This window comes from Hippopotamus amphibius, chromosome 2 (genome assembly GCF_030028045.1).
Source record: "Hippopotamus amphibius kiboko isolate mHipAmp2 chromosome 2, mHipAmp2.hap2, whole genome shotgun sequence".
Classification (NCBI taxonomy): domain Eukaryota; kingdom Metazoa; phylum Chordata; class Mammalia; order Artiodactyla; family Hippopotamidae; genus Hippopotamus; species Hippopotamus amphibius.
In genome coordinates this window covers 64359797-64374328 of record NC_080187.1, presented here as the reverse complement: position 1 = coordinate 64374328, position 14532 = coordinate 64359797, and the positions used below count along the sequence as shown (strand labels likewise).

The 14532-nt window shown below is 36.7% G+C and overlaps 1 protein-coding gene across 1 annotated transcript in view; it reads left to right on the top strand.

Annotated features, from left to right (window-relative positions):
• Positions 1-3786: 3786 nt before the first annotated feature.
• Positions 3787-14532, top strand: part of LOC130845896 (serine/threonine-protein kinase MRCK alpha-like) — a 40979-nt gene continuing 30233 nt past the window's right edge. Inside the window, exons 1-5 of the mRNA XM_057723731.1 lie at positions 3787-3857; positions 6674-6767; positions 7143-7273; positions 10384-10448; positions 13070-13146. Coding sequence (XP_057579714.1) covers positions 3787-3857; positions 6674-6767; positions 7143-7273; positions 10384-10448; positions 13070-13146 — 438 coding nt within the window. The remainder of the gene's footprint in view (positions 3858-6673; positions 6768-7142; positions 7274-10383; positions 10449-13069; positions 13147-14532) is intronic.

The window sequence follows — 14532 nt, the reverse complement described above, 5'->3', positions numbered from 1 at the left end:
CCAACACTATCAGGTAGCTGAAACTCTGCTTTAGTTTTATACTCTTTTAAGGCTGCTTTTTGTTTGTCTTCTAATATGTATACATCCAGCATAGGACTTATCACGTGCCCTATGCAGAAGGAAGTTGAATGCAGAATGTCAGGTCCTCTTTGGTTCCCTTCCTTCTCAAACTTTGGCTGTCATCTCCTGAAGCCCAGTGAGATTACTATAAGCTCTGGGCTGCTATTTTTTGTTCTGTGTCTGTGTCCAGAATGGTAAACTAACAAATGCTCTGAAGGAAAGGGTTGTGGTGACTATAAGGCCCACTCTATGTATTTCCCTTTAGACTTGTATCTTGGTGGCCTCTGTTGTCCTCCGATGGCTTCAAAGACTTGGATTTTTGTTTTGTGTTTTTTAGTTTTATTTTAGCTGAGAGCTGAAATATTTTCATTTTTATTTTTGATTTAAGATGGGAAGAATCTTGAGTTTGTTGGAAGAGATTAGAGGTGCTTTGTATAGAATTTCTACACAGTTCCTCTTACCCAGATGTGTTAGTGACTGCAGTATTTTGGAAAGAAGCATTGTTAAATTGTTTTCAATAATATTGTGTGTGTGTGTGTAATCCTTCATTAACAAGGAAAACTTCACATGGAGGCACATAGTCATTTATCTTCCTTGAATTAATTACTTTTCTTAAACAGTTTGGTGTGTATGGAACTTTTTCCAGTTACACTTTTCAGACCAACTGGTGCTTATTTACTTTTGTCTTGGAAACCATCATCTGGAGTGTCCCTGAGATGACCCATGCTGGATGTTCCCATTAATAACATTCATCATTCAGCAAGCCTTAATACAGCGTTCTGTCACACTGCCTTCCAGTCTTCTCTTAGTGGATTTCAGAAAATCCACTAAAACACTATGAGTGTATCAATCCTGCTCTGAGAGATTACATATAGGAAGATTTATAATATAGAATATTACCTATTAATTTAATATAACTAAGAGTGCTGAATGAACTGATTTAATTCTCATTTAAATGAGAATTTCCACATGGTCTAGCATTGAGATTAAGGGACTAGAGTGTGGCCTTGGAGCCTTGCCTTCCCTTTACTGACTGCCTGCCTCTTTGTGCATCATTGCTTATGAGCCCAACCAAATGAGGGCTCTGCACTAGCAAAGTCTCCAAGAAAGCAGGTGTTCATCTCTATGTTTTACAGACTAAGAGTTGTTATTATATAGCTGTATTTATTCCAACATGAAGTAAATGTGGATAACCTTTGTGACTTTAGGAGTAGAGATTTTGAACACAGAGCCTTGAAGACTCAAGGAATTGCTCAGAGATACAGCAGCCCCTCAGCTTAGCATGCTTCGCAGCTGTCTCTCAGGTGAACAGGTGTGGCAAGAGACTGTAGCTCCTGATTCTACGAGGTTTGTCCAGCATGTTGCTCAGCTCCTGTTCCATTCCCTAAGAGAGAAGTTTCTGTGATAGTGTCAGGCTCAGGAATCAGATTTAAGTGTCTGTTTTGTATTTCATTTTATTATTTTAACAAAGCTTATATGTCTGTGCCTCTGTGTCTGTGAGTGTAAGTGTGTGCACGTGTGGTATGTGTACAGGCATGTGTGTGATAGGTATGTGTATTTGAGTGGTATGTATATTGTATATGTATGCTTACATATGTATATGTGTGTGCGTGTATCTGTACGTTCACCTAGCTCTTTCTGCTAGAAGCATTGATAAGCTAGTAGCAATGAACACATATAGCCTACCGTTTCCTAATACCACTCCCCATAAAAAGAAACAGGTGTCCTTGGAAAATTCTTGATTCCATATCTAGGACAGTGAAAGAACAAGATGACCTTGGTACATCTTAGGCCAGAAAACAATTAAGTCCTCAAATAATATTGGAGCTTGTGAAAAGGACTTGAGTCAGCTTGAAGTGTTTCCCTCTGGCCAGTAGGAGATAATTGTCCAGGCGGGATGAATATTTTTGTCCCCTCCTAAATTCACATGTTGAAGCCCTAACCTCCCATGTGATAATGTGATGGGATTTGGAGGTGGGGCCTTTGGGAGGTGTCTAGGTTTGATGTAGTCCTGAGAGTGAGGCACTAGTAAGTAGAGACACCTGAACCCCACCCCCACCTCTCTCTCCAAGTGCACATGGAGAAGAGGCCATATGAGCACACAGGGAGATGGCACCACCTACAAGGCAAGAGAAGAAGCCTCAGGGAGACACCTACCTTTATGACGCCTTGTTCTTGGACTTGTAGCCTCCAGAACTGTGAGAAATACATTTCTGTTGTCTAAGCCACCCAGTCTGTGGTATTTTGTTATCGTACCCTGAGCTGACTAATACAGGAGACAACTGAGCATCAAAATAAATGAGGAATAAGATGAAATAGGAGGCCATGAGTATATACTAATATGAATAAATTAATGAATACATAATAAATGAGAGAAAAGGAAAAGTTGTTTCTTACAGTGTATGCCAGTTAACAAATGTAGAAGGAGTGATGGCGTTGGAGCCCTGTCTTCAGAGCATATTAATAACATTCAGGCAGGAATGATCAGTGGATGCATGTTTGATGAGGAACAGGATAACTGCTTAGTTTTGAAATATTTTCCTACAAAACAGCTCATTAGTTAGAAATGGAGAAAAGAAAATTTGCAGGAAAGAAACAATCTGGTTACCCGAACAACATGAATATCACCAACAATGGGACAAACAGACATCAAGTGTCCCTGGGCGCATGGTGTTGAGTATGTGCCATCCTACAGCGCACATGTGCCATCCTGCAGGGTACAATAGGACAGAAGGTCAGGTTTATGGATTTCCTCCCCAAGCTGCTCACATGGATCTAATCATGTGGAAACCAAACTGAAAATAATTGGTCTGTATGCTTCAAAGTCTCCAGGTCATAAAAGGCAAAGACAGACTGTGGAACATCTCTATATTAAAGATATGTCACCTAAATGCAACGAGCAGTTCCGGATTTGATCCTGAACCTAGAGAAAAGTAATTACGAAGGACACTATTAGGACAGTTAACAAAATTTGAACAGAGACTAATTTTCAGTTAATGGTATTGTATCGATGTTGAATTTCCAGGTTTTTAATTTTGTGCTGTTGTTATGTAAGAAGTGTTCTTAAGTATTTAAGGGATAATAAAGCCTAACATCTGTAACTTATTTTCAAATGATTCAAAAAAAAAATGGAGAGAGATAAAGTAAATGAGGCAAAATATTTAAAATGGTAAATTTGATAAAGAATTTACAGTAGCTCTTTGTCTATGAAGCTTTTCTGCAAGTTTGAAACAAAAAAGAATAAAAAACATATAAAACAACTTACAACAATCCCTGCTCATCCTATATATATATTAAAAATATAGATATAATATATAAAATACATATATATAATCGTATGCATTTTGTATATATATGTATATGTATGAAAGTTCAAAGTTGAAAGGCTGTGTTGAATGATCCAGTGTCACAGTGTCATCACCTGAATGCCCTCCTGGATTACTCCCACCCTGTGATTCAGGGAAGGATTTCCTCCTTTCCCACAGGCTGGGCCATTACATATGGAAGTCCCTCAAGCCTGCACAGTTGAGTGTTCACGTTTAACTGCCACTGAAGCCGGAGCATCCTTGGAATCCTGGGGCAGGACCCTTCTAGCCCCAGGGAGCAGCAGTTGGCCTCACACTGGCAGCTCCTTTGGACAGTTGGAGAACTTGGAGCTAGACTCACAGGACTTCCTGCTCCACCAAGATCTACAGGAGGGGAAGCTCTGGGACTGTTTGCATCATTATGAGCAAAGACAGAACTCCCTTATTCTGTAGGGTGAACAATTTTAAGCCCCTACAGAATACCTCAGGAAGGTACATAAGGCCCACGTCTGTAGTTCTTTTCCTATTAATTTACCAGTAATAACTCAATTACACTTTTGAAAAATATATCCTAAATATTGTTTATACTTAGAGCTGGATTTCAGGGCTTCTGCTTTCAAAAGAATATTTATTTTTTTTTAGCTAAATTTCTGTTTTCTTCTCTAACAATTTATAACAGGAAATGGTGCTTTGAAATACAGGTATCACTGTGTTTAAATACATTATGAAATTAATGAATAAGGAAATTAACTGTTTATTGCTCTTAAACATTCTTCAGCTCACTTTCCTGAATTATCAAGTCTAAAGTTTTGATTGAGACTTAAAATTAAGACAGTTTCTGGAAGCTAACTATTTGTTTAGTGTATATTTAACAACAACAACAAAAAAGTTGTGTGTTCAACATGTGCAAATACACATACACATACACATATTAGGACAATTAACGAAATTTGAATACAGGCTATATTTTAGTTAATAGTGCTGTGTCGGGGGGATGGGATGAACTGGGAGATTGGGATTGACATATATACATTAATATGTATAAAATAGATGACTAATAAGAAAATAATATCAAATTGTATAAAAAGAAAAGAAAAGAAAAGAAATAGAACATTTTGGCATCAGAAATGTGGACAGCAGGCATTTCCTGCACTTAATTTATTCCCTCATAACCAAGAAACAGCTTGATATAGACAGTTTAATGTAAGATTTGTCACAGATCCTGTGTGCTTTGGAAATGTTTCACATTTCATTTAGTTTAATTCAGTTTTCTGTATGATAAAATGGCAAATACATTCTTCTTAACAATATCTTGGAGACTTTATGCTGTGAGTATTTAATTTGTGAAACTTGCTTTGACTACTGTGAAAGGGATTGATAGGCAAGTAAATATTTGACCTGAAAAAAAAAGTGTTGTGTTGCTGTTGAATTTCCAGGTTTTTATTCTTCTACTGTGGTTATGTAAAAAGTGTTCTTTTACTTAAATATTTAAGGGGTAATAAAGCCTAGTGTCTGCGACTGATTTCCCAATGACTCAGGAAACAAAAAACAAAAAAAAAACCAAACTTATGGAGAAAGAGAGTGAGCAAGAGTTAAAATTAATGGAGTAAAATATTTGTGTGTGTATGTATATGTATATCTATATATCTGTCTTCTGATGTGTGTATACACACATGCATACACACAATTTTTTTAATGTATGTATTTCAGATGCTTCTAACTACTCTGCCAGTTAAATACATATTAATGCTCCATTTTGTGTCTTATTTCAGAGATACTTTTAACCTATTTGGATTCACATAAATCCTAGGAGCTAGAGCCAAATTGGTTCCCAGGAATATGTGACTCAATGCCTACACTAGTTTCACTATTATGTTTCTTCCCTGCACATGTTTTGGTTTGTGTTTGTCTTGTCTAAACTCTTTTAATTGTGAATTGTTCATAGGCAGTTATTTTCTTTTTTTTCCCTAAGAATTTGTTCAAGTGTTGAGCCCAGTTTGCTTCTTTGATCATTAACATGCAGGAAAGCCCACATTAGAAAATATTTTTTCTCCTAAAAGCCCTTCATATCATGTATCACATGTAAGTACATGTGAGACGCAGCTTTATTTCAACAAGTTCCACTATAATCACACAATACAAAAACCTCATAATTGACCCTAACAAAGTTTCTGTAGATGAGACTCGAAGAAATGTATTTTCAAGTACGTTAAGTTTGGAATCTGTGATATTACCTCTTATGGTAAGGATACAAGATGCTCTAAGTTTTCATTAACAATAAAAATATTCAAACTTGTGTAATTTGTTTCTATCAGGCACATCTTTTCTAAGGTGCTTATTTACTGGTATGTGTTGATTTTGATTCAGCGAAGTCATTATTCTATGAGCACTGCTGCTTCACGAAGACTGAGTGGCCAGTGGAGACACAGAGAGTAGGGCCCTTGTATTTATTCTCCCTGCATTTGGCCAAGAACTCTGATAGTTCCACTCCAGTTCTAATGCTGGTATCATCTGGAATTTTGGGTACAGATTACTATCTGTTGACAGTGTTTTAGACTTAATCACGAGTTACTAGTTATGTTGCCACTCTTCTTGTATCCAACGTTTCCCTCTCTTGAATTCCGTTTTTGTTTTGCACTAGAGAACATCCTGGAGGAATTCTTCAGAAAAATCTTTGTGCTGTAAAATTTCTTTCTTTTTATGTCCAAAAGTTTCTTTCATTTGCTCTTACACCCAAAATTGTATTTGCCAACCCAGGACTTGCTAGGGAGTGATGGGGCTAACCGTCTCATTAACTGAGCCATCCTTCTGGGAATGGAGGGTTAATGCTACTACATTAATAAGTGGTGTAGACTGTATATAATGCTTACCAGTAAGCTATTTCACAGATGGGCGTAGTGTAGGTTTTCAGTGCCTATGTTAATATTTAAATTAATCTCTACTTAGGAATAAACAGTTTGGAATAGTGACCTTTCTTAAGTCAATAAAACTGTCTTTGCCTTGAATTAATGATTTCTCCAACTACAGGAGCTGAACCTAGGAAGCTGTCTGCTTCTGTCCAATGCATCTTAAATCTAGCTAGCCACTTCAAAGTTTCTAAGACCATTGTGAAAATCCAGGACTATATATTTTGGTAGCATCTCTAGGTTTTTACTCTTTTCTGTTGGTTGTAAATTATTTGTTATGACTCCTTAAAGAGTCTTAGGCTAAGATTTGCTTTCAAGTATGTTTCTTATATCCTCATTTAGGTTGATTAATGTTTTTCCATGTTTGCATTTTATATCTGTCTTTTACTTTCTGTATTCTAGCATCAAGGATGAAAAGGATGCCCAGGACTTGATCTTAGAAAAAACCAAAGAAATGGAGTCTTTAAGAAATTCCAGCTTCGTTATAGGAGCAAGAGTGAGTATTAGTCACAGCCCAGGAAGGCTCGTAGAATGGAAAAAAGGAAAGCTAAAAACGACGATAATCAAGTTGCTGAATAATATCAATTTATCTAGATCTCAACCTAAAAAATGCCTTTGCATAAGAGATCAGCCCTGCTTTTTTGGGGAGGGGAGGCAGCTATCATAGTTACAAGCATAAAAATGAGACTTCATGTGAATCTTTAATACTACCCCCAAATTTATTGAAAAGTAATACATTTTAACAATCAGTTTTTCTATTTACTATTCAAGAAAACTAATAGTCCCCAGCAGCTCCTAAGTTTTTCTAGAAGTGATTTAAAATTTTGTAAATATAAGATGGAAATTAAAACCTGCTTACCTGATTTTGTAGAAAATGCCAGGGACAATGAAGCAATTTGATAAACTGGATATTTCAGCTATGCTTAAGTTGGAGTCAGCTTTGGACAGAGAGCGAATTTCCAGACAGATCCTCCCAGAGGCTGCTCCATTCGCTCTGAAAAGGTGAGACGGACTGATACCATTTTTAAAACGAATGATGTATAATCTGGCTGCAAGTACTTAAAGCAAAGTTATGTGTTTAGTTTCTTTCTATGACACAAAGTTTAGTTTTTTTTCTTTTTAAAGAATAGTTTTTTCTATGAAATGAAAAGTAATGAAAATTTGAAAGCAATTAGTTACTTTTAACATATGTGCTTTCAACAGGCTTTAATTGATTCCAGCATCTCTACAAAATGATATCAATAATGATGAATAATACTGAAAACTGAATCACATGTGAATGAAGTTTCTGTTGTTTTCTCCTTATTTGCAAAATTTCCTCGATTCATAGGCACCCAAAATTCTCTAAGAAGAAATAACTTGTATATGTAGAAAAAAAATTGTTTGAGTGAAAATAAAATAAGGCAAACTCAAAATGTGGCCTATTTCCCATAGACCTTTAACTTCTAAAGGGTCTATTGAGGTTGATTTCCACATATTTTTAATTATATCTTGTAACTTGCATATTGCAATATGTGTATTTTTTAAAAGGGTGCCTCTCTCCATTCTGTTTTCTGGTTAGTGGAGCGATCTGTTTCATTCTTACCACAAAAATAAAGCAAATTAAACTCCAACAATGTGGATGACAGTATGATAATCACACAAGTAGTCACTAAACATAGCTAATGGATACATCAGTGTAGGTGAGGTGGTGTAATATTGGAGAGTAAAAGGAACAAAAGAAAATTCAAACCAGTGTGAAAATATAAATATGGCATATGTTTCCTACATCACCGTGCTCCAAAAGAGTCATTTTAGTGAGATGGGAAGAAATATAAGCCTCTGAGGGCCACTTTCATGCCTGAAGCCTTATTCACTTAACTGTAATCATTAACATTTGGATCAACTTCAATGCAAACGTTGAATTACTTAAAACCAAAAGCTTTATATGTTACAAATGATCCACTTATGAAACCAGTATACTTTATTAAACATGAAAAGGAAAAGACCTTTCTCAGTGTGAATAATACAGTGTAAAGAGCTATCAAATAACACCCATGTAGTCTTCCAGAATAAACATGTGGTTTCATCTTATGCTTAGGGCATCTCAGTTCACACATTTGCTCAAAAGTAGGCATGTAAATCAGATTGAAAATTCATAATATGTATACTTAAAATTTCATTTCATATATGTGTGTGTGTGTGTATTTGCTCTATTATTTTGGTTCCTTAGGAAACAAACCCTGATGCAAAGTCAAACTTCTTTCAGTCGAACTGCCTTTTTTCAGCATCATGAAATATTTTGATAAAAACATTTTTAGGGACTTCCTAAGTGGCGCAGTGTTTAAGAATTCACCTGCCAATGCAGGGGACACGGGTTCGATCCCTGCTCCGGGAAGATCCCACATGCCACGGAGCAACTAAGCCCATGTGCCACAACTATTGAGTCTGCACCGTAGAGCCCATGAACCACAACTATTGAACCCATGTGCCACAACTACTGAAGCCCACGCGCCTAGAGCCCGTGCTCCACAAGAGAGGCCACCGCACTAAGGAGCCTGTGCACCACATTGAAGAGTAGCCCCTGCTGCTCACCGCAACTAGAGAAAGCCCGTGTGCAGCAATGAAGACCCAACGCAGCCAATAAATAAATAAACATTTTTGAAATTGATGCAAATTTTTCATTTCACACCAGTCACGTCTCAGTTTTGGAATGCTCCTATGTGTTATAGCATGAGGTAAAGCCACTCTGGCGATGTGAGAGTCTGATATTTTCAAACTGGACAGGGTGGAGGCAACGTGTATCCGCATGTTCAGAGCTGTAGGAGGCAAAGCGGGAGAAGGTGAAGTGCAGCTGAGAAGACGTCATGGGAGACCCCCTTAGACGTGCATCAGGATGCTCGTGGTCCTCCTCCACTTTTGATTCTCCAGGTGCCTGCTTTCAGCCATTTTCAACTATCTATTAACCTTTTTTTCTCCATTACGATTTCCTGGACATTTGCCCATGAATCTGGAAGCTAAGAATGTCTCACCCTTTTCAATACATGAATTTGTTAAATTTTTTTCATTATGAGGGTATTAATAATATAAGAATTTGATAAAAAATAAACTGTGGATGTTACCTTTAACTGAAGGGATGTTTTATTTTCTTAACAGAAGCCACTTCTTATGCAAATAAGTTAGTGGAGCTTCTTCCCCTTTCCTTTCATTCCACAATTTTTTGGCTCACATTGGACTGGATCAGAGTAGGGGTGGGCCTGCACCAGCTGATGAATATTCTAGGGGGGAGGGAGTAGGCTCATAAGGAATCAGGATAGGCAAACTCTGGAAGTAAATATTTTTCCAGTAAATATTTGTGAATGGACATTTTTATGGACAATAGAAGAAACGATATCAATATACAGAAATAAATATGTAATACATTACGTCAGTATACTCAAATGTATTTCTATATATGGAGAAGAAATATTAAATAATTACCTTTTTAAAAACACTATTTACAATAGCATAAGAAATCAGGTATTTAGAAACAGCTCCAGCAATAGCTAAAAGGCTTCTAGGAAGAAATATAAAATTTAAAGAGGGACACTTGAAAAGGCATTAAATAGGGAGTAACACTATAACCCTAGATTGAAAGACTCAATATTATAAAGATATTAATTCTCTGTTAACTGATAATATATCAATTCAATCAAGATTCCGTCAAGATTCTAATTGTAAGACCAATATACTTTATTTAAACATTTCTCAGTGTGTGAAAAGGGAAAAACATTTCTAGTGTGTGAATGTACAGTGTAAAGAGCTATCAAATAACATCCATGTAATCTTCCAGGATAAACATATTATTTCATCTTATGCTTAGGGCATCTCAGTTCACACATATGCTCAAAAGCAGGCATGTGAATTCAGATTGAAACTAATATATATATATTATATATATGTAATATATATATTTGCTCCATTATTTTGGTTCCTTATGAAACAAGGAATATTTGCAATGTTGTAAGACATTCAGCTTGACTGAAGCCTCGAACTGCATTAGCCCCACATTCCAGTTGTGTGGGATCCAATTATAGGTCAGTCTCTTGCACTTGGCACTTAATGATGTCTTCCCTTCTTTCTGCCTCTTTTAGTAAAATGAAAGCCAGAGAGAAGTACCAATCCGACCTGTGGTTAGAAATTGAACACCTGAATAAAGGTGAGAAGCTCAGATCTAAAAAAGTATGGGGCTAATTGTTGCCTAAATCAGGACCTATTGCACTCCACTTCCATGGGTCCAGTTGGCTACATGGGAGCCAGTTTACTATGCAGGTGGGAGATTAGCTCTCAGAAGCAAGCCTGGAGCCAAGGTTAGTGTGTGTGTGTGTGTGTGTGTGTGTGTGTCTACTCTTATTTCATAAAATGTTTGGAGAGCCATTTTGTTTGGTTTTATTTTATACAATTTAGAGATTTCTCTATCACAGTAAAAGCAAAATATTTTGCTTTAGTTGGAACTACCTTTTTCCAGCATCATGAAATATTTCATAAAAACATTTTTGAAATTGATAAAAAATTTTCATTTCATACTAGTCATGTCCCAGTTTTGGAAAGCTCTGTTATGTCACAGCATGAGGCAAAGCCACTCTGATGATGTAAGAGTCTGATATTGTCAAGCTGGACAGGGTTGCGGCAACACGTGTCTGTGTGTTCAGAGCTGTAGGAGGCAAAGTGCAGCTGAGGAGCCGTCATGGGAGGCTCCCCCAGACCTGCATCAGGGTGCTTGTGATCCTCCTCCACGTCTGATTCTCCATTACGATTTCCTGGATGTTTGCCCATGAATCTGGAAGCTAAGAATGTCTCACCCTTTTCAATACAAGAATTTCTTAATTTTTTTTTGCATTATGAGGGTATTAATAATATAAGAATTAAATAAAAAATAAACTGTGGTTGTTACCTTTAACTGAAGGGATATTTTATTTTCTTAACAAAAAGCCACTTCTTATGCAGTTGAGTTAGTGGAGCTTTTACCTGTCTGAGTTCCCCTTTCCTTTCATTCCACTGTTTTTTGGCTCATATTGGACTGGATCAGAGTGGGGGTGGGCCTGCACCTGCAGCTGATGAATATTCTGGAGGGGAGGGAGTAGGCTCATAAGGAATTCAGGATAGGCAAACACTGGAAGAAGTATTTTTCCAGTAAATATTTGTGAGTGGACTTCTTTTATGGACATTGAAGAAACAAGGAAAGAGAACTTGAGCACCCTTGCACAGATGAGAACCTAGATAGGTTCTAATTCAAGAGAGATGTAAGGAAGCACTGAATGTAGGATCAGTGATGTAGTGCATTCAGGTGGTGGTGGCCCCGGGGCAGATGCTCCAGCAAAGAAGTCAAGGTGAGAGTATTGTTCATTACAGAGCACCAGCGGATGGGGTACTTTGGGTACCAAAATATTGATAGGTGGAAGTAGTGATAGGTTTGACATTTTTTAGAAGGAACCTAAAAGAGAAAGACTATATATATATTATCACAATACTTTATGAAGTTAACATTTTAACCTGGAATTTTATTTTTCACCATTATTTTTTCTGTAAATGCTGCAGAGCAGTAAAATCCTTGTGCAGTATTATGTGACTTTTGTGAGCACATTTCCTTATTTGACTGAGAAGCAATTGTGTTTAGTGATTTATAGCTGGAAAATTCACACTCCTGGCAATGTCAGTTGCTAAGGGTGTGCTTGTTAGAAAAAGTCTGAATTTGTACTTTTTCTTCTCTCATATTTAAGTAAAATTATAATCATACCATAAAACTTCATTTTGAATATATGTGAAGTTAGTACATTTGCTAAATGGTAATGTATGGAATTTCTTTAAAATTCCTTTAAGGAAAAAACCCTTGAAGTTGGATACTTTATTCTGTCTAAATAAATTAAACGTGATACTATGATTTTTTTTAAGTATGATTAATATTTGTTTTGTCTGCCTGTGTTCTTCTTATAGATAACTTAGGTTAAGAAATGCATACATTTGACCCTCCATATCTGTGGGTTCCGCATCTGTGGTTTCAACCAAAGTCAGATCAAAATATTAAATTAAAAAATCCCAGAAAGTTCCAAAAAGGAAAACTTGAATTTGCCATGTACCAACAACTATGTACATAGAATTTACATTGAATTTACCACCTGCCAGCAACTATTTACATAGCATTTACATTGTATTGGGTACTATAAGTAATCTAGAGATGATTTAAAGTATACAGGAGGATGTGGGGAGATTATACGCAAATACTACATCATTTTATATAAAGAACTTGAGCATCAGAGGACTTTGGTATCTGCAGGGGGTACTGGAATCAATCTCCTGTCGATACTGAGGGATAATTGTACTAAGTACCTAGGAGGAATAATTTGAAATTGATTCCTGGAGTGGGGAGAAACTAACACAGAAAAGGCAGCCATCATTGGCATGACCATATTGCTGAAATTCCTCTGGGGCTTCCAAAAATGTTTCAAGTTTTATATAAATGTAATACTGTTAGGGAAAAGAAAGCAATGATTTGACACACGGGAGTTAATTCATGAAAACTTTTATAATTTATTTATATACTTCCATTGTAAGGTTACCATAAATTTGCTAAAAATTGTTTTATTTGAGATGCAGAATGCTTAGATATATTAAATGTATTTAACACACAAAAATAAATATAAACATAATTTGATTTAAATAAGTATGCATAATAAATCAGATTATTTCTGAGAACCATTTTAAAGAGATTAAGTTTGAAAAAGGCACGGACGTTCGTTTCAATTTTCTAAGTTTAAAAAAATGTTTTCTGTTGTCTTCCAGGTTTAGTGCTACCAGACCCAAGTTCACCTTCCTTGGCACTTTTTAATACAACTACCAATGCCGTAACTCAGTGTGAAGTAAGTACTAAACTTCTTGAGTATGTTCTACAGCCACTTCAGAAGTCACTGATGTTCTCAGAGTAGCGCTTTCCTTTTGCAATAAAACTGTTTTAATATCATTCCATTGGAGAGTATTGAAGGTTTGACATAAGCACATAGGAAAGAAACAGTTTTCACGGAAAGAAAGGCTGCAAGTTTATGTACTGATAAGTTTTAAAGTCATCTGTATTAGAATTAAAATAAAATATTTTACATTGTGAGCTGTGACACATACAGAAAAGTGCATAAAACACCTCTGTAACCTGCGCTCAGATGAAGATTGGAAACAGGGTTGACACCCCAGAAGGGTGCCCTCCTTTTCTACTGGAGTAGCCAGCCCTCCCTTTCTGCTCTGGGCCTCTGCTACTCTGCTGCTCATGGTAAAAGCGTCCTTACTTTTTGTTACGTGTTTACACTTGATGTGTGCATCCCTACAGAAGAGGGTTTAATTTTAGAATGCATGTAAGTGAAATCATACCGTATATGTCCTTTTGTGTTACAGCATTGAGTTTGTGGGTTTCATGCATGTATGGCAATGATGTGTTCAACTGTATTTCAGCATATGTGGTGGTCCACTATGTGAACATACAGTAGCTGATGTACCCATTCTGTTGTTGAGGAACTCTCGGATGTGTGTCTGGCTCCAGTCAGGAAAACAGGAACTATAACAGTTATTTTAATAGAGACATTTTATTTTGTCTATTTATTTTGAAAAGCTTTATTTAGGGGCAGTTGGTATACAACTGATGTACATATTTATTGTATACAATGTGATGACTTTGGGCATACACATACACCCATGAAACCATCACCACAATCAAGGTAATAGATATATCCATTACCTCCAAAAATTTCCTTGTGCTTCTTTTTTGTTTGTAAGAATGCTTTTCCCCCCCCGCTGCGTGGCTTGTGAGATCTTAGTTCCCCAACCAGGGATTGAACCCTGGCCCTCAGCAGTGGAAGCTCTGAGTCTTGACCACTGGACTGCCAGGGAATTCCTCTAAGAACACTTGACATAAACCTTCTTAACAAGTTTTTTAGTGCGCAATACCATATGATTAACTATTGGCACAACATTGTACAACAGATCTCTAGAATTTATTCATCTTGCATAACTGAAACTTTGCCCTCACTGACAGACATTTCCCCATTTTCCTCTCCCTCCAGTCACCAGCAGCCACCATTCCACTCTCTGCTTCTATGAGTTTGACTATTTTAGATTCCTCTTATAAGTGGAATCATGTAGTATTTGTCCTTCTGTGAATGGTTTATTTTGCTTAGCATAACGTCCTCTGGGTTCATTCAGTTATTGGAGACATTTTAAAGCAGAGAATTGATTAAACAGACATTGGAGGACTAAAAATG